The following is a 20,902-nucleotide window of genomic DNA, read 5'->3' as shown; positions in this document are numbered from 1 at the left end:
TGCTTGAAAAATCAAACAACGAATTTTAGTCCAAGCAACTACAAAAAATGTTTTACAAATGATGGAAAGCTTATGAGCTGATGCTTTTCAAAAATGTTAGATTGGCACACAATTATTAATTGAAATTTAAGGGCAAATGAATACCCAAAAGAGTACGAAAACTATATGAGTTCTACTGGCATAGAAAAACCATCAAAAAATAAAGAAAGATAGAAAAAAAGGAAACAAACTTAATACAAAACCTTAATACTTAATGACAAGAAATGGTGAAGTATAATTGCTTGAATTAAGATGTTTTAGGAGAGACAATAAGTTCATTTTTTAAATGAATCACTGGGTTTTTTCATGAGCACAAAAGTGCATTGCACTGAACATTAGTTAAGATACAAAGTTTGATACTAGACCTAAAAAAACAAGGAAAGAAATATGAAAAATACATGAAGCCTGAATAATTTAGAATTAACTACGTCATAATGCAAACACATTGGGACAAAGACTTCAAAATGGTGGGGGAGAAAAAAGTTAATGCAAAAGAAAAGCAAACAGAAGAGAAGAATTTTGAAAGATATTAAACTATAATTTATTTCCTTTAATCAAATTAAGGTTAAACGAAAAAAAAAAGATACTCATAGATTTATAATAAGATAACTGTTGAAAATAAATGCAAAAACCATATGCTGTAAATACTTTAGGAAAGGAAATATTGTTCGTAAAAATGATGCAGAAAAATGGCAGAAGTTGAACCCCTTATTAAATGCAAGCACAAAAGTCGATTTGTACCACTCAATGAACATTAATTCAAGTCAGAATACTATTTGCATAACCAATGATGTAATCTAAACAAAAGACAACTACAAAAAAAAAAAAAAAAAAAAAAAGAAATCATAAAAAGTGTTCATCAAAAAATAAAGGCAAAACAGATATTTTCAGAAAAAAATATTTTGAATTATGAAGGCAGAAGACACATCGAAAAACTATAATACATATTTAGGCAGTGAAACTCAAATCATATAGTTATAATTAATATATAAAATATATATATAATGAAGTTAGTTTCTGTTTATACTATATAAATAACTTGTTTATGATTACTTCAAATCAAAATATATTTAGTCTATGAGATTTCATCCATATCAAGGGCAATACTTAAAATTAATTTTTCTAAATCGATTTTTAAAAGAAAAAAAAACTATCAACGTTTAGGATCCATATATTTTTTAAATGTACTGCTTTCAGCTTTAAATTTCGAATTGCTAAAACATTCAGCTTGATGCAGTGTTATTTCCTAAGATATTTCCATCAAAAATGCAATCAATCTCATTTTCACCACAATATAACCATGCAAAGCAAACCCTATGACTATTCACAACATTCCTAAAATACAGCTTTTTTACTTGTCTTCAACGTGTGCAAATGTTCACAAGCGTAAGTATAAGTGGCCTAATTCATGCATTTCACACCAATGTTAAGCAATAAACTTCACTCACATGATTCAATGCTTGCACGACCTGCTTCACAAAGCATGGTTCACTTTCAAACAGCACTAAGTACTCAAAACGTGCAATTGAAGCATTTAGCATAAACCAGTGCTTTTTTTTCCACTAAAAAAAGTTAGCTACAAATTAATAATCTGTAGAGTGCACACAACACTAGGACTGCCATTCTCAACCAGTCAATCAGCAAAGACCTTAATCATTGAAGATTCAAACACAGTACTTCTCTGAAAACTTCAGTAATTCGATTTGAAAAGATCTTTCCTGATAGATAGTTTACAGATCTGTAATGTTGCTTATCATATGAGTGTAACATATAATATGAATGTAAATATAGTTTAAATCTTAACCGCATGGCTTCCTGGGATAAAATAGAAGGCTGCTCAGGATGGAGATTTGTAGCCAGTTTCATGTTTCAGGAGCAGTGGAGACACAAATAAATTTCTAGAGAAGTAACTTATTTCTGTCGCACCTTGTATAACCCTCGACAAAGTTGAACGGACAGATGGTCAGGCTTCAAGAGAGGAGGCTTTAACAGGTAAAATAGACAAACATTGAAAGACACAAAAATAAACAATTTAGTGCCAAACAAACATGGCACATGAATATTGCCTCTTCCAGTTATGTAATTGGTTGGTTTTAGCGTGTTAAATGGTGCATTTTATCCTCAAAGAACTATCCCAATCTTAATTATTATTGTAAGGCTAAACAAGACGCAAAAGGATAAATGTGCAAAATATGCAAAAGAGGTACAATTTTAGAAACGTTGTCAGATAAAATTGAGACAAAACTTCAAACATTTGAAAAAAATATTTTTTTCAGATGAAATAACTGAGAAGAAATTAAAAAAAATATTGAAGAATAATAAAAAAAAAAAATTTGATGACTACAAGAACAAAATACTAAATTAAAAACAAAAAGTTAATTTTCTAAAGAATTGGGGAAATTTGGAATGGGATCTCAATAGATAAAAAATAATTTCAAAGAAATAAATGACATCTAATATGATGTATTATTCCACCAACAACAAAAAGTGTGAAATCATCCCAGTTTGTCTTGTCAACTTGTAACAAGAGAACTATCAGGATTTTAAACATCTGTAGTAACCTTTACTGTAAATAAAGTTTGCAATGAAGATAACTCTCATAAATAAATCCATTGCAACATCCTTTTCTTCAGACAGCCGGTATGTTTATCCCAGAAAGCTGTAGTTAACAAGTAAACATTAAAGCGCGCTTAGAGTTTTAGTTTTTTATTAGACTGCATAACTAAGTTCTTTACTGGTTCACTATCAAATTAAAAATGACTTTAAGCAGTTTGAAGGAAAAAAGCTCTGGTTTAGCACAATATTAAAAATATTTATCGAAAACATTCTGATATCTAACCCCTTAAACGTCTTCTTAACTTGCACCCTTCTACATCTAATGAAAACAAATGACACTATAAAACAAAAAATATAAATCTCATTTCAGCTTTAAAGTTGTTGAATGATTACACATAATTGTATAACTTCTACCTCTGAGGGCAAATATGCAAAAAAAAAAAAAAAAAAGTATCTAAAATATAAATAACTTTTATAGCTCATTTTAGGTTACCTCTTCTAGACTTAACCTCTAAATAGCTGTTTAAAATGGGATATTTAGTGGTTTAAAATAGCTATAGGGAATCAACTTGCATGAATTTTTTTATGATTACAAGAAGAAAAATTTTTTTTGTCAAATGCTTGTTCACTTTTAATATTGTGTAATGCATTTGTTTTTTTCCTCAAGCAAAACTTTTGAATTTTTGAGTTTTTCAAACTTTTTGAGAATTTACTTGTAATTAGTATACAAAATTTAAACTTAATAAGTAATTAGAGGCACATATTTATTTTTTCAAACTCCACTGCTTTTAGATTTTTGTCAACAGTAATATAATTAATATTTTAAATGTTTGAATATTTACCAAATAAATATACACCTTAACACTTCAGCAACAAATACTGTAACAAAATTAAAATATTTTAGCTATAAGTATGAAAATAACTTCAGCAGTTAAAGCAATTTTAAATATTTCAGATCATTTAGTATATATTTTAAGCATACTTCATGTACACCGGCATGGAAAATAGAAATGAGTTTTGATGAATTTGTTTCAGGAACTTTAATTGGAAATTACTGAATAATAAAATAACTAAAATTTAATTTTATTATTTTCAAACTCTTTTTAAAACATTTCCATAATTTCGCTTTAGGAAACTCCTTGAACTTTTCCAGAAGGAGGGAAAATTCTCTGAGCTTTCCCAAGTTTTAAAAACAGCAATAAAATAGAAAAATCCTGACTTCTTATTCCTTTTCATAAAATAAATAATGATTTTTATTAGTCCATTGATTTTTGTCACAAAACAACATACCATTTATTGAGATCTTCATCTTGTAATTCTACAGAAACAATAGGGAAAAAAAAAGATACCAAAGCTTCAACTGTTTGCAGAAATGACGACTTTCCAGGTGTTTTGCAAAACACTGCTTTGAGGAATGAGTAGTTTTTCTGACACTTTGTCTAACTCTTATGGCTTTTCCTGGTAGGAGTTTTTTTTTTTTAAACTTTTTTTACTCAATACATAAATGTGTAACAGCCTAAATTTATTCTTGATAACGAACATAAAAAATTGACTTTTAATGAGCATGTCAACTTGAGATATACTTTAATGCTACAAAAACCAAGCGAAAGAACCTTAGGCCAACAGTTTTGTCAAAATATTTAAAATGGAAGGATTTGTTCACAATTTGATAAAAAGCATATTATATCAAACGCTGACATTTTGGCTATGGCAGACAAAAAGAATTTAACACACAGTTAGCACATTTTCATGCTAATATATCGGGTAATATACAGACTTTTGCTAGGTTCTAATTACAAAATAAAAACCTACAGTACTGGAGCAATTGTACTATAGAAAACGTTTTTGAATATAACACTTACACCAACTATAGCTTTCTTGTCCAGAGGGGGGGGGGAACTATTAGTCCGACGATACAGTGATAAATTGAAAGTAATGAGTTTAGAGAAAAAAATTAAGCTATAATATTTTAACAGTGTTACAGCAATGCAGGAATGTTTGTTTGTATAATGTGTTAAGAGGACTGAGGAAGAGGCTGTGAAATTTCAGGTCTCAAGGTAAGTTTTATCTTGGGTTCAGACCAATCCATGTTTCATAATTCTGCCAGGAATGGAGATTAAGAATGTATGATTTTTAGATTTCACTTTTCATGTTACAAATGAGAAACAAATCAAAGCAAAATTCTGCTCACAGAATTCATTTCATTTTTAGCTGATACATACATATTGTTTTTTTACCATTAAAAACATCTGATAGATCGCTGAATTCTTTCCCTGTTGTGTATTAATAAATTTATTCAAGAAAGAAGAGGTATTTTTATTACTACATAAGTTTCCTTAATATGAAGAAATATATTTTGTATCAGGTTAAAAAATGCTGCACATTTAAGGGGTTAGACAACTGGAATTTATCTGCATGCATTTTTCACTGTCACCTGTTTTAACAAGCAAACTCCTACCATTGTTCCTTCCACCATTTTCAAAATTTGAGACTTTCATGCAATGTATCTATTAATCTACTCACAACAGAAAATTTTAGTGCAAGAATGAAACGAAGATAAGAGTCAGAAAAACTTCTTCAACCATAGCTGAATACAAAATAGTATATAACCAACACAAAAGAATTCAACTATTTCAAAAATTTTAGAATTCATGAATTTAACTACCAGCATTAGCACATTTTTTTTTCTTTTTAGATTTCTTACAAAAGACTAAAGGTAGAAATCAATCAAGTGCACTTGCTAGCATTTTCTTTTCTTTGGCACAGTTCATCTCTCATAATTCTCATGCAGAAAATTTCAATCACCATGCAAACATACAAAAGTTGCACCACTATCATGTCATATTACTAAATGAATATCAATTTATTAAGCCTTGAAAAATGCTTTTTTTTTCTGGTGTCTTTGAAAGAGAAGCAATGAATTCTAACGATAGGTAGGGCTCATGAACATCGCGAAAAAAAAAAGAAACCAAGAAATATCTACAATATTTGTTTCCAGTTCTCACACTTTGCAATATGCAAATTCTATCTGCATTACGAATTAAGTAATTAACTCATGCATGAACACAAAAATTATCTATTTTTGAGAACATGAAAAAAAAAAAAATCTACCATTTTCGTTTGCAGAATCCTAATTTATGTAAACAAAGTATTTTAAAATAAATCCTCAACAATTTTAGCAGACGGAGACAAACTAATAAAATAAACTTTCTTTAAAGTGTTACAAAATTTTGTCATGTTGCTTAAAATTATTAAAATGGTAAATAATTTTAAATAATTCAGCTAATCTGCAAATAATACCACACAGCATAATAAATTATCTTTTGGCACGTTAAAAAAATATATTAATAACAGTAGAAAACTGTTTTGTTAAAACAATTCATCTCCATATATTTTTTATTTCATCAAAATAGCTTTATTTTACAATAAGAAAATACGCTCCCAGAAGAGTCAGTTTAAAAATATAATAAATATTTAGCTAAATATAAGATTAAAATTAATTTGAACTTGTCATGTATCAGAATGACTGGACATTGGTAGCAAAAATGTGAAACTAAAACTTGAGCCATTATTTGACACTGAATTAGATTTAGCATTTTTGCAATATATTGTGGGTAAAAAGTTCTTTCCTAATATAATGTGAAAATCACACCTAGGACACACTTTATACATTACAGTTCATTTCAATGTATGATAAATATTTCCTTAAAATATCAACTTTTGTAAACTTTTTCAAAACTTCCCTTCAAAAGAAACATGTAATTTTATTAATCACTTGTAATAAATAACTACCATTGTTTTAACAGAAAAGTGAGTGAAGAAAAAGTTCAAAAATAAAATAAAACAAAAAACATTTCGGTGTTTGAAAAGAAGATACATAATCGAACTTATTGCTTTAAAATGTCATTTTCAACCCTATGTAAAAATTGATAAAATGAATTCAAAATTTTCTTAATTCAATAACATTAGGTCAGTGTAACAAATCGTGGAGCAAAATAAAATGATATATGAATTATTAAAGTGCAATAATCTTTATTGAAAGAAAAAAAAACATTTTTAAAATAAATATAAGCATTGAAAGTATGTTTAAAACTTTTTATCTGGTGGTAATAATAATAAGAAACAGTTATTTTAACTTACGGAATAAAGAAATTCACAAAAACAAATGTATAAATAAAGTAACAAAAATAAAAAAATAATAAATAAAAAAAAGAATAACAATAACAGTAATGAAAAAAAAAGGTGTTTCTGAAAATAACTTTGTAATGCAGACAATACTTTAGAAGAAATTACTCTGATAAGTAAATTAACAAAAAGTGACTTTATATAATAATATTTACAATCTTAAAATACATTTCTTAGTCTTGTGCTAACCTTTATTTTATTGCACCTCAATAAATCAAAATGCCGTTTAAACACTGCAACTCTCTCAGTGGAAAATAGTCAAAACAGCTTGCACGGAAGAGTTCTGTTATCCACATTTAATGCACTTTATATAGTAATGCCATCAGATAGTCAGGGTAATTTCTGGACAGCAAATTTATAGGGTAGCTCTTAAGCTTAGACTTTTTTGACATTGGGAAAACTATTCAACAAAATGAAAAAAAAAAAAGAAAAAAAACACTGACTAGAGATATTCTAGACTATCTTCTTTCTCTTAAATTAGTGAATCATGAACTTAGAAGTTACTTAGATGACGTAGATAGAAAACATAAAAAATGTATCTATTTGCATCAGATATGTTAGTGACTAAGATCTAAAAAATTATCAAAAGTTAGTGACCAAGAGCAAAAAGTAACCATAAATTATCCCGATTTCAGGGTAAAAAATTTCTTGGACACTTATAAATGATAATTACTAAATCGACAGCTGTGTTATTCATAAAACAAAAATGTTTTTGAAGAAAAACAGCACATAGTGCTTATTACCGCATGGGGAACTTGGTAGTTTTAGCTTTGATAGATTTTGGAATTGTTGAATGAGTGACTTTTGTTCAGATATACCCCCACATGTGGCTCTAGTTCAAAGAAAATTCAGCAAAAACTTGTAAATTGCATGTAATTTTAGTGAAAGATATGGCACAATAAAGATACAGTACATTGTATACATACTACATGAAAAATTTTCAAGCATGAAATGGGCACTTTATATCAACATGTTTACAAATGTTTTTTTTTTAAGCAGAAGAAAAGAATCTCAGTTTGAGATAAATATACACAAACAATACTGTGGTTCTCGATTGAACTTAATATCAACATGTATGTGCATTTTAATAACATCTTAACCCAAATTGCACAAAGTTATACTTGAAATCAATGTTTTAAAAAAATTAAATGACTGTTACTAATTTTTAAGAAATTGTTCCCATATTTGTAAAATTTCTACAATATAACTCATTTTTAATTTCAAAAGATGAGAAAAAAAATTATGACTTTTTTCCCCTTTTTAAAGTGCTCAGGGAATGAAAATTTCTTTTCCACAACTAAGGTTGATATTCTGATGTCATGCTGATTTTTCTATCTCAATCACAATCACTATGAAATAATCACTTTCAACTTTTACAGATATATATGATAAGAACCCTGTATTAACACTTAATGGATGGAGGGACGTTATATTCACAGTTAAGTAATTAAAATAAGAATTATCTGATCATGGAGCATATCTCTTACTTTTTATAATCTGAACTTACTTAAGTGGTGATTTAATAAATTGGGCATTAGCCTCATAAGATAGTTGTGGTTGTTTCTAATATGTCTGCGTTGTGGCTACTCACCATTTGCAGACCTAGTGCATTTCCCAGAGACCAGCAATCATTCTGTCATGAGGTACCACTATCAACAGATTTTACACCGAGAATTTTTATGCCCAGTTCCTCCACCAGATGGAGGCTCTTGGAATCTTACGAGGCAAAACTGCACTAGAAGTTTACATTTGTCAAGCATATTGAAAGCCAAACTAATACTCAAGTAATCTTTTACATGCCCCACAATCATATGGCGCGGACATTGTCGATTTTCGGCATCTTGTAAATCCACAAACTGGAGCAAGGTTCGCACTGGTGCCTTTGGGTATAAGAGGCCAATGTCTAACCACCACATTACACTCCTCACAGGATAGCAGAATAAAAAGGAAGGGTTACAGTGTCCCCTAAAGTATTTTACAATAAAAATAGAGAGCCTCATAATGAGTGTAACATGACAAGTGCCATATTCCTTTTTTTTAAAGATTGGATTAAACTCCAAGTACTCTTCCCCTCTCCGCCCCCCCCATACAGGTATAGTCACATCAACTAGCTAGGGGAGTAATAGTGATTGCTCTTCAAAAGAGCCATACATCTTATCTTTGACATAACACTGTGGATTACAAAACACTCCATTTTTGTTTGATAAATAGAGAAGATGCGTCAGGCATGTGTGACTGAGTGAGTTTTGTGAATAATAAATTTTGCAGTAAAAAAAAATCCTGAATAAAAGTATTATTTTTTAAAAAACTTAGGGTGTATTTTTACTAAGCTTATAGATTTACTAAAAAGCTATATTTTAGAATATTTATCATTTACTTATTCTATTTGAAGAATAAGAAATAAAAATAAAAAAAAAAACTTGCAATGTAGTTCTTGTTAGCAATCATTAGTCTTCAAGTTCATTAGAACTCCTACATTCGCCATAACAATTATTAAAGGGATCTTTTTTCGCCATTAAGTAAAGTTTTGAATCTCAAACTGACATTCTTTTTAAGCTTATTTTTTTTAGTATGCTGTTCAATGCAGAAAAAAAAAAGGTTAATGCATAATAATAAGAAATTATATCTTTTCGATACCAAAAAAAAGAGTAAAACATTTACCTTCATCATCAAAAGTAATGTATTGAGCACAATTAGCACCATAATAAAATATTCAAAAGGAGTTGACACTACAACTTTCCAGATTTTATACTGAAAACTATCTTTGTTCTGGGGCATGAATCGCTGAAGTGGTCTAGCTTGAATGGCAAAATCTATGCAAGACTTCTATGAAAAAACATACAACAAAGAATCATTTTTATCATGTTACACAAGATTTCTCAATCGTTTTTGCATTTTGGCACTGCTTGAAAATAATTTACCTTTATGCCCAAGTAAGAAAATTAAAAAAATATACTTAACTTTTTTGCTAAACCATTAAAGAAAGTTGAAAAAGATATAGATTGACGAGATATGAATATAAAAATTAGTATAACTAGAATATTCAATAATTTTACAGCAAATATAAGTTTAATAGGAAATTATTTTGAGACAATACCATGTAACTATTATCTTAAAAAAAGGTATTATGAATATTGATAGATATGTAAAACTCTTATTTCAGGAAAAGAACAGTAATGAAATTTTAAGATCGTAAAGTTGATAAAATTTAGTGACAACATTAGCCTTTACTTATTCACTTTTACTATTTACTTTGATTGTTAGAAATCTCATAAGTCATTTGCATTGTATATCACAAGGAATAAATCCACTTAAAAATGAAATTAATTTCTTTGATTTTTTGTAATTTGAGAAAAACATGCTTCAAAACATTATTTACTGGCAAGGGAGTTAGCTAACCACTTGTGCAGGGTAGTAAGCAAGCCTTGCTGCACTCGCTGCAATACATATTTTGCATCACATTGAGTATGCAATATATTCAGCAATATCCAAGTTAAACTTCTTTTATATTTAAGCAGTAAATGTTTTCTTACTTAACGTTTTCCTTAGTGCATTGGAACAGCTGTTGTACCAGTGAAAATTATCTTTTGTAACGACACAAATGGTATAAGAAAGGTATCCAATATCTAAAGGCAATTTTTTTCTTACCCAAGTTCCTACCCACAGCGGGGAGATGTTGGGCCAATGGTAGAGACCGGTGGGGAATGGAGGGTTGGCAATGCAACAAAGCGCCAACGATGGCCCTAGAGTTTCTGCCCAACGTTGAGCCAACAGTGAATATTTTCAATGGACTATCATTGAGAAATTGTTAGGCACTGTAGCAGATTGGTGGCCCTAAGTTAGCAAATGATTGGTTGGGTAACAGTTGCCAAAGCGGACATTGCCTACCCTTGACCAACCATCTCCCAACCGTTTGTGCTACTTGGGTAATGCAACAGCTCTGCTGGTATAGATTTTGCTTTATAAAATAATATGTCAGAAACATATACATTAACTACTGCATAAAACATAAATATCTGTTACGTTTTTGTCTGTGCCGAAGCAAAAAAGGTTAATACTCCAAAACAAAACTTTAGCAATACATTAGGTAATCAAGTTCCAACCGATACATACAAAAAATTAACATACTTGATTTTTATCTAAGTCTCCTTCTTCAAGCTCTTTCTCTCCTTGCTCTTGAAAGGTGATGATGATCAAGGCCACGAATATGTTAACAAAGAAAAATGGAAACACCACAAAAAACACAACATAGAAGATAGACATCTCGATTCTAAACCTGGGAAGAGGACCGTAATCTACGTACGTAGAGTCCATAGAATTTTGCAAAACACTAGAAAAGAAATATTGTAATCAATCTCAGACAAAATATATGCATATAAATATGACAAGGCAGAAGTGAACACTAAAATTGAGGTTATGAGAAACAAAGAGATGTAAGAGTCAGCATTAAAATTCTGGAGATAACAGTACAAATGATAGCAGGACCTCTCTTTTGTTTGGGGCAAGAGACAGTACTACTACTAGTAGCACTGGTAGGTACTGCTATACAGAATCACTTACAAAAAAAATCAATGAAAGCTAACCTAGCACCTGAACTTTAAATATGTTCAACTCAAGTGCTACATTTAGGTTATGAAAATAAGCATACAAGTTATTATTTATAGGGTTCAATCATTGGTCAGGCAGAAAATGGTATTGATCTCGGTGTCTTAATAAATCAGGACTTCAAGTTTAGTTAACAGTGCAGTATTTCAAGTAACAAAGTCAACAGAGTGCTTGAGTTTATAAATCGATCTATTTCAATCAAATATAAGATTCTCATGCCTTTATATAGAAGTTTGGTAAGACCTCATTTGGAGTATGCTGTTCCGATTTTGTCCCCTTATCTCAAGAAAGATATTTCTTTACTGGAAAGGGTTCAAAGAAGGGCAACGAGGCTAGTGAGGGGACTTTGATATTTAGATTATGATGCCAGGCTTAAAAGTGCTGACATATATAGCCTGGAACAAAGAATATGTATAGCCTGGAGAGTCAGAGGGGACATGATTCAGCTGTGTAGATTTATCAAAATGAAAGATGTTGATAGGTTGGATTTTTATGCAGAAAGCATGAGTCATTGTTTAAAGCTACTCAAGTCTCAGGCTAATCTCGAAATTAGGAAAAATCATTACTTTAGTAGGGTTGTGGCCACTTGGAACAGCTAATTGGAAGAGGCAGTATTGTGTAAGGGGGTAGATAGCTTTGATCTTCATTGAGGACTAACAAACTGACTAGGACCAACCTAGCTTGGCCCAGAGCCTGTAGCTGGTCATTGTATTTGTATACAACTTTAAAACATCCTCTTACTTCTGTTTGCTTCTCACAACCTCAATCAATACTAGATTTCTCAAAAAAAAAAAAAAAAAAAATTAGGGGAATAAGCAAAAAACTGAACAAACCGTTGCAAGGTAGTCTTGCAGGGGCATAAAATGGAGAATACATGTGTAAAAAAACACAATATAGCAAAAAAAGAAGAAGAAAAATTTGCATGGGAACTAATCCCTAGGATCGGCACAAAAAATTACAAAACATGAAATTATGCTTTAGGGCAACAATTTGGTTATAGAAATATATAAACATCCAAACAACTAACTAGAAAGAAGAAATTAATAAAGGTAAGAAGCAAATTATAGGTTTCAATGGTTAAGAATGAAGCAATCATATGTGCTCTCAACACCATAGATCATAGGCCACTTTAACAGCAGAGAATATCAGATAATAAGAAGCAGTAACGTCAAATTGTATCATCAAGAGGATTAAAATCGTCGTGCGTTTAAGAGAGAGATGTGCCAGACACATCTAAGAAGGACCATAGCTTGTAACTATAGATCTAAGAAGTAGTCGTAGAAGAAGATAGTTTTGAGATCTTTCATGACTATTGATGATAGTCATGAAAGATCTCATAATCGCTACAGTTTGTTAAATGAATCATTTTTTGATTTTTTGTAGTCATTCAAATTCAAAATAAACATCTATCTATAATAAGTTTTCAACTCATATTACTTTAAAAAAAAAAATAATAATAAATGAAATGCGCCAGATTTTATATTTAGACAGAAATTTTGCATGCATGTTGTTGCAATCAAATAATACTGTTTGATATTCAATTAAGATTTTTTAAAACAAAATTTAAGAAAAAGAATAATTTGGCTAGCAAATAAGAGGGTAATACGATAGTTTTAGAGATAGAACAGAATTTCGGTAGGCCACCGGAGAAAACATTTTTTGTTCCTTTTTATCTGCTCATATTAGCTTGTGAGCTTTAATAGAGAATTTTCTACACATTTATGTATCAAATATAGAAAAACCAGGAAAACAATCAAGCACCTTGATAAGGGGTCGAAAATATGTTTTGAAAAATGCCCCATTTTCCTTTCTAAAAGCAGTGATGCGGGATTTACATTTTGACCTAAAAATGCTATGACTGCACCACCTATGTTCGAGTAAAGTCATTAGGAGATTGTTGTTCATTTGAAATTTTTTAAGGAAGAAAAGCAATAATACTTTACTATGAGGAGAAAGAGGGGAAAACTTAAATGAAAATGATGAGCAATGCTGCATTAAGTAACAAGCATATGCCCACTTAACTAACTTTGAATGTTATACTCAATAACAAAGTAAAAGACATCCGATGACCTAAAAAATGAATATGTTAACTAAATTATATATAAACAGAGAATTTAGAGCATGATTTATTTTCTTGTAAAAGAAGCCAGGACAATTAGTCATTACATAACCTGAAAGCAGGAGTTAAACTCCATACTCCACAGACAGATGCTTGCATCAATCTATCTTAAACTTCATAATTTAGGTATGGAACTGAAACATAGAGAAAGTCTCCAGTACCATTCACACATGGTAACTGCTACCAACTTCCCACAAAACTTTTGGGCTCATGGATTTAATGAGTGCATACTTCACATGTTATTAGTAAGGCCCCTATAGTGGAGGAGCCGACGCATCCGCCATTTCAGAGCAAACTTGATCCAGTGCTTTGTAGCGATAGCATTGCTGCTGATGTTTACATCTCTTTAGCATGTGTTAAATTGAGTCAAATAGGTAGTTGTTCGGCTTTAAATTGTGCAAACAGCTCCAAAAAAGGATTTCAGCTCTTCAGATTTCCAGCAGATGCAGAAAGAAAAAGAAATGGATAATTAAAAGCCCGCAAAGTGACAAGCAGCCTGGAAACGACGCCAACTGTTTCCAAAATTTCACCAATGTTCATCTTTGCTCTCCGACTCTCTCGTTCCCTGTATGGTGAATGATTGCCAATGAAGGTAGCTTTCCCTGTTGTACGCTTGCTCCAATATGGCAGATGCGTTGGCCTCTCCAGTTATAGGGGTTCTAGTTATTAGTAACAGCATTAGTTTCATTCAAAAACAATTAGTAGTAACCTCCATCTCAAAATTTCAAAATAAAAATGACTGTTTTCCTACTGATAGATGTTTTACATTTCAGAGGGAAATGTATTATGATAAATAATTTCATAGCATGCATTATGATAAAATTATACACACAAAACTGATCCTTACTCTGGCCAACCTTCTCCAGTTTGCACAGCAAACAATGTTAACATGGCTGCAATCACATTATCATAATGAAATGGACGCTGCAACCATTCACGCCTGTCCACCTCTGGTGGCTTTTCATCGCCTTGGAAAACCAAGTATTCACCCCTATAAGATAAAATATAGTTAAAAAAGAGAACAGATTTTTTTTAAATAAAAAAGGCAAAGTAAAGCTTTTAAATATACCAGTTAAAAAAGCTTTTCATTCAAATTTATATTTAATCTTTTAAGTCTCTACACAATACTTGTATACAAACAAATGGCAAATATAAAAACAAGTTCAAGCTAAATTATTTTTATTGCACAACTGGCAACTAAATCCATCACTTCATTAATTTTCCATGGTTATTTCATTGAGGGAAGTAAAAAGCATTATTCTCCTTTATTTCAAGTGCTACTACCTTGTTTCATTTTAAAAGTTTTTAGCATTAATGTTTTTTTTTTTTTTTGCTATTTACTCTTTTTAGACAATTACAGTAAAACATTGCAGTAGTGATATTCGATAAAATGATAATCCCTTTAATATTTTGACGTCCCCATTAATTTGGCCTTAACATTATGCAAATCATCTTTCAATTTGACAATGTTTTTTGCAGTTTTGAATCTTCGTGAAACTATCATTTCTGAAAAACAATCATTAATTCGAATTTTATTTCAGTGAGAATTCAATTTTACACATTGCCTGGAATGAAAAAAAAAAAAAAGAAAATTTTCTCCCTTTTTCCTTTTGTGTCATGAAATTCTCTTTAATGACAAATCTGAAATGTTGAACTCTTTCTGTCCAACCAAGGATGTTCAATGTTCCCTTCTTGAAACCCAGTTATTTTCTACTAGCTATGATTGATCATTTTTTCAAGAAAAAAATAATGATAATTTGTCACAACCATATTAAATTAGCTATAAAAACTATCCTTTAAATTTAAATTACTACCACCTCCCAATAATGACACATCTCTCTATAGGGATAGTTGTAATGAGTGCTTTTAGTATTGTTGCACTGATGCAATGAAACCTGTGCATTCCTTATAAACAAGGAAAAACAAGTTACAAAATAATTAAAAAAAATACATTGTCTTCCGGTAGATTTTGCAACGGACTTGCATGTGTAGTGGATGCTTTTCATCAACTTCTAGAGAGTTTAATAATTTGCTGACAAGTGCTTTATTTTTTAAACATATGAGGTAGTGAGAAGCAAAGGGATGCAAGTGGCAAAATTAAAAAATTGGAGATAACTAGTACAAACGGTAGGTGAACACATCCTCTGTCTTGGGCCATGATATAGTACTAGTGGCCCTGGTAGGTGCTGCTGTACAGCATGATTTAGAAAAAAAATTCAATGAAAGCCTACCTAGGACGTAATCTTTATACGCATTTTACTCAAAACTTGAAAATTTCCACTTGCATCCCTTTGCTTCTCACTGCCACATATGTATTTTTTAAATTTTCATTTAAATACTTGCTCTTCTATTATTTATAAAAAAAACCTTTTTTTGACTAAGTAAGTATAGAATACGTACTGTAACATGAACCAAGCTTTAGTAACAGAGTACAAAATTTGTAACAGTGTGCTTCTCACAGGCAATGCATTTAAAGAAAATATTGGGAAGTTGCAAGTTTCAACTCAAAACAAGAAGGAACAGTTATTAGATGTTGCACAGATCCCAAATGCATATGCATCATTCCAATCTTCGACAGCCAACATTTTTGATACACAGTTGTCTATACAATAGCGTAACTATAGGGTCTAGTGGCCCTGGCCAACTAAAGAAATTGCAATCCCCTCCCCACCCCCGCCCCGCAGGGTCTCCCGCATGAGAAGTCAACGGAGATTTTTTTTTTTTTGGAATATTTTGATTAATTGATTCGACAAATAGGAGGCAGCATTGTAATTGTTTTTCTTTTCTTTTTTAGAATCGTTTTCAATGATGCCTAATGTTCCTTCTCAGTAGATGTCGTGTATGTATAAATCTCTTTTTCTTGCGAGTGTTTTTTAAATTTTTTTAAAGCATTTTTCAAATTCTATGATTTAAAAAAAAAACTCTTTAAAAAAAAAATCTTTAATCGGTCAAAATGCTGCCCCTCTGGCTGCTGAGCCCCTGCCAACCCCTAGTTACGCTACTGTGTCCATACATACAGAAGTCTTGACAAAACACATTAAAATGAATTTTTTCGGTTGCTTATATTTTGTACACACATATGTACAAACGAACATGATGAAAAATCTGTTAAAATTAATTTAGATGTGATGACTACGGCTATGTGCCATGCACAGGTAGTTTGTACAACCGTATTTTCCTGTGTATTACTCGCAGTGGCACATAATCTGCAGGTCCTAAAATCGACCTGAAGAGAAAAAAAAATCTTTTTATACTCTGCGGCTAATATGATATAAAAAGACAGAGTGGTTTTGATGTAAAAAAATAATTTTAGCAACTAAATTTAAAACCTGAAGAAATAATAACTTTTAAGTTATAATCAAAAAATAATCTAAAAAATATTGATTTCTTCTTGAAATTGTGATTATAGTACGCTAATTTCTTAAAGACAGAGAGTCAAGGCAAAGAAACAAACGGTCTAATCTTGTTGAAATGGAAACTTCTACCTTAACTGTACTTAATGGTTTTTTTTTATTGTTTTTTTTACACAGCCTAAATCGGGTGAGAAGAAAATTCAAGCTATGTAAAATAAACAACTCTACAGCAAAACGATCTCTATTGGTGAATCCTGCTGTAAATTGAGGTTCAATGCCTTGGCGTTGAGAAAAGAAAAAGCACAGATATTCTTCTTAGCATATAATCTGCACCCCATTAATTTACACTTTTTTAACAGATAAACCATGGGTAAAATGCAGAAAAATATGCTATGTGTGTAACAATCGTTATACTACAAAAGCTTTTTTATGTCTTGTAGGGAAGAAATGGTTTTTTTCCACATATTATCACATGGACGCTATGAACCAATAGCCATAGACATGCGTAAGGCTTCAGAAATGGAGTACCACTGTACCAGGAGGTTGAAATTGCGCTTGGAAAGGCTCCCATACTTGCTCACTTAAGGAAAATTTCTTAATATTGTGAGTAAAAAAGCGTTTTTAAAGCGTATGAGGAAAGAAATTAATGAACCTAAAATGCTAAATTTTAGCCACTTTCGTATTAACTTTCATTTCTATGTGCTAATGGGCGTACCACGGTACCCCTGGTGACTCCCTTGTACACGCCTATCCAACAGCATGCCAGAATCATTCACTCTAAGAAGAACGGGCAATAGAATTTATATACAAGGACACTTTGGACCAATAACAACCGAAACATTCATTCCAAAAAGAAGGTGCGATAGAACTATGTACAAGGATTTTTTTCGTTACTGTTAGTGTTTAAAATAAGTACATGTTTTGATTAGTAATTTATAAATTTAGACTAAGTGAGAGTTTTTGCTTCAAATCAAATTTTATTTAAAAATTTGAATGAAATATGGACAACAAAATTAAAGTTGAGTAACATAGGGTAGAGTGCGACGATCAATTTATTATTTTGCCCTTTGGATGTGCTGCTCCCTAAATTGTCTTTGCTTTCCTGCCAATACCGGTAGCAGAAAACCCTCTGCTTCTTTCCAGGACATACTCAAGTGGTTAAAATTGAAGTTTAGGTTAAAATCTCGAGTTGGCAATTTTTCATGAACACAATTCTTCCTTTATTTCATGGAGGAAAGTAAGTAAGAAACAATATTAGACAGAAGGAAAGGAAGGCGTCTGCCCGAGTACTTACTCACACTCTTCCGGGCGCAGTTTAGAATTATCTGTGCAGTAAAAAAATTTCCCATTAAACAATTGAACAGCAACAACAGCAAAGATGAATTGGAACAGGAGGTAAACAATGAGAATGTTGACAACATTTTTTAAGGATGTAACTACACAATCAAACACAGCCTAGAAAAAACAAAATAAATTTTCTCTTAAACGAATTGTGAAAGTACTGAAAATGACTACAAAAAACAACATTAATAAGCACAAGTATTTCAAATTAATGCAATGTACATGTTACAAAAATATAGGGAGCCGCTTTTTCCTTACAGAAAATGTAGGGATATTCATTCACCCAAAAATGAAAGAACATTTGCATTTAAAAGAAAATATTACAACATTAAATTGCACACATTTTGCAGAGAACTGTATACACATGTTTTGGAGTAACCTGGAACCCCCTTTTCAATGCAAAAGAGATGAGTTTGTGGATGAAAAGATATATGACGAAACATTATCAGAAATATATATTTTTTAAATTTTCCTGCACAAAGGTATTTATTTCTCAAAATTTACATTTTCTTTTTTTTTTAAAAAAAAAGATTACTTGCAACTCCAAAACGAATGTATTGCAATACTTTGTAATTTTTTCGTCCTATTGAACTTGAGTTTATCTGCTTGTCTTTTTTTTTAATACAAAATTATTGTTTTATTTTTAAGTAACAAATGGTTAACAGATAAATTGAAAGAATAACTTAAAGATAGAATATCGAAAGTAATAACAATGATAAATAATTGAAAGATAGCTATTTAACTATAGAGTAAGTGTTTAATACATTCTGAGTAAAATACTTATTTTGGTCAATGACAATAAAAAAGTATTAAATGCAGGACATAAAACTCAACTTTATAAAGAGAGTGGAAATAATGGGAAATGGATTTATAATAGAGTGGGGATCTCGCCCTGAAGTTTGGAGTCCTATTATACTGTCATTAACTAACTGAGGAAGCAATATTTAGTATGTGTAGCCTCCAAAAAACATGGTACTTGAAGAATAAACACAAGTATTGATACCCCGGATTGAATTATGCAGTCTTAAACAACACAATTTACAAGTATTTCTTTTGAAAAAGAATAAAATACCTACATTACTTGATTTGAAATTATACCCAAATGTGTTATTTTTTACGAAAAATTAGAAAGTTATGATCAAAAGCAAAATAGTTCATACAGTTACAAGTGAAGAAACACTTGAAATGGAAACCTGTATTTTGTAGTCCTCTGTTTCAAAGCACATTCAACCAAGTAATCATGATCTTTGGGGCAATAGATATATATAATAAATATACACAAATAAAAACAAACAAGTTGGAGAAAACATTCAATTAAAAAACATAGAGTTGAATATTTTCGTCATTTCAGTGTTCCAAATCACTAAATTTCATCGTATCAAATACCTTCAACTTAGGCACTCTTTTGATGGTTTTGAGTGGTCGTAACACTCGCAACACTCTTAAGGATTTGATAGTACTGAGATTCTGGCCCGTACTACTCCCACTGAAACAGAAAGGTTTAAAATTAGTTCTCAAAAATATTTTTAACTCAAGTTACACATATACAAAATATTTTTTATTTAAAGAAATCATTACTAAGCTAAAAAAGACCAAAGTTACATTCATGTAGCAGATCCCGGGAGTTCAAGGGCATATCCAGTTCAAAACAGTAAGGGGACTCACACAGCCTTCAGCGCCTATTAAAAAGTTTTTTTTTTTTTACTGTTCCTCCAAAGGAGTCTCCAGCATAGAAGGGACAGAGAGGACCTGATTTAGCTTCTTTAAATGTACTGAAATGGAACACGGTGATGAGCTACATTTCCGCATAGAAGGAAAAAACAAAGTTCATTTGTTAAAATCTTCAAGTTTTTCATATCCCAGGTTACTTTTGAAACCATACGAAAATTAATTGCTGCTTTAATCGAGTTTTAAACATATAGAATAATTTCCCAGAGGCACCTGTTAATTGCATTGGAGTGAGTTGTTTAAGGACGGCTTTTGATGTTGGGGATTTTACACTTGACTTGGCTCAGTCTATCTGGGCTCAAAAAACCTGTCGTTAGTCAATGGTCACCAGCTTGGTGTCAGCCTGTGCAAGAATGGTGCAGTAAAAAATTTTTTACTGTAAAGTGCAGAAGTACAATATTAACAAAGCCATTTTACAATTAATATTTTTAACAATAGTCTTCATATTTTTTATTTAACTGAATAAAAGTAGGACTAAAAGTCTGAAGCAGTGGTTCCCAACCTTTTTTGGCCCATCGCCCCTTTCAGAAGTTAAATTACACCTATCGCCCCCCACGTTCTTCCCTTAAAAACACAAATTGGATGGCACTGATTTTAGTGTTGATTAATGTTACTGAAAGCGTAATTTTAGTTTAAAGCTTCGAAAAGTGCATGATAAAGCAATAATTAGCTTTAAAACTGAATTTTTTTAATTCTTAACCCCTTCCCCTCCCCCTCCCCCAAAAAAAAAGAAAAAAAAAGAAAAAACATAATTTGAAGTGCTTTAATTAACCAACGTCATTTACATACTTAGCAAAAATAAGAATACTACATTTTTCAATAACATGCTTTTTTTTTAAATTGAAATCCGGAAAAAATTGAAAATTTTAACTGTTAAGATTTGTTCTTTTTTACCTTTTTAATGGCTGCCTTGTGCTTGATGGAACTCCGTTAAAGCTTTGATGCTTGGGTTTATATTAGTGAGATTTAATCTGAG

The 20,902-nt window shown here is 31.0% G+C and overlaps 1 protein-coding gene across 1 annotated transcript in view; it reads right to left on the bottom strand.

Annotated features, from left to right (window-relative positions):
* Positions 1 to 20,902, bottom strand: part of LOC129224927 (voltage-dependent calcium channel type A subunit alpha-1-like) — a 194,952-nt gene that overhangs the window by 104,840 nt on the left and 69,210 nt on the right. The window contains exons 25-29 of the mRNA XM_054859474.1: positions 19,585 to 19,684; positions 18,152 to 18,312; positions 14,352 to 14,495; positions 10,909 to 11,110; positions 9,442 to 9,606 (exon numbers count right to left, since the gene is read on the bottom strand). Coding sequence (XP_054715449.1) covers positions 9,442 to 9,606; positions 10,909 to 11,110; positions 14,352 to 14,495; positions 18,152 to 18,312; positions 19,585 to 19,684 — 772 coding nt within the window. The remainder of the gene's footprint in view (positions 1 to 9,441; positions 9,607 to 10,908; positions 11,111 to 14,351; positions 14,496 to 18,151; positions 18,313 to 19,584; positions 19,685 to 20,902) is intronic.

The sequence above is a fragment of the Uloborus diversus genome, chromosome 6, assembly GCF_026930045.1.
Source record: "Uloborus diversus isolate 005 chromosome 6, Udiv.v.3.1, whole genome shotgun sequence".
Lineage (NCBI taxonomy): Eukaryota > Metazoa > Arthropoda > Arachnida > Araneae > Uloboridae > Uloborus > Uloborus diversus.
Note: the sequence above shows the minus strand (reverse complement) of the source record. Positions and strands in the feature narration are given on the sequence as shown.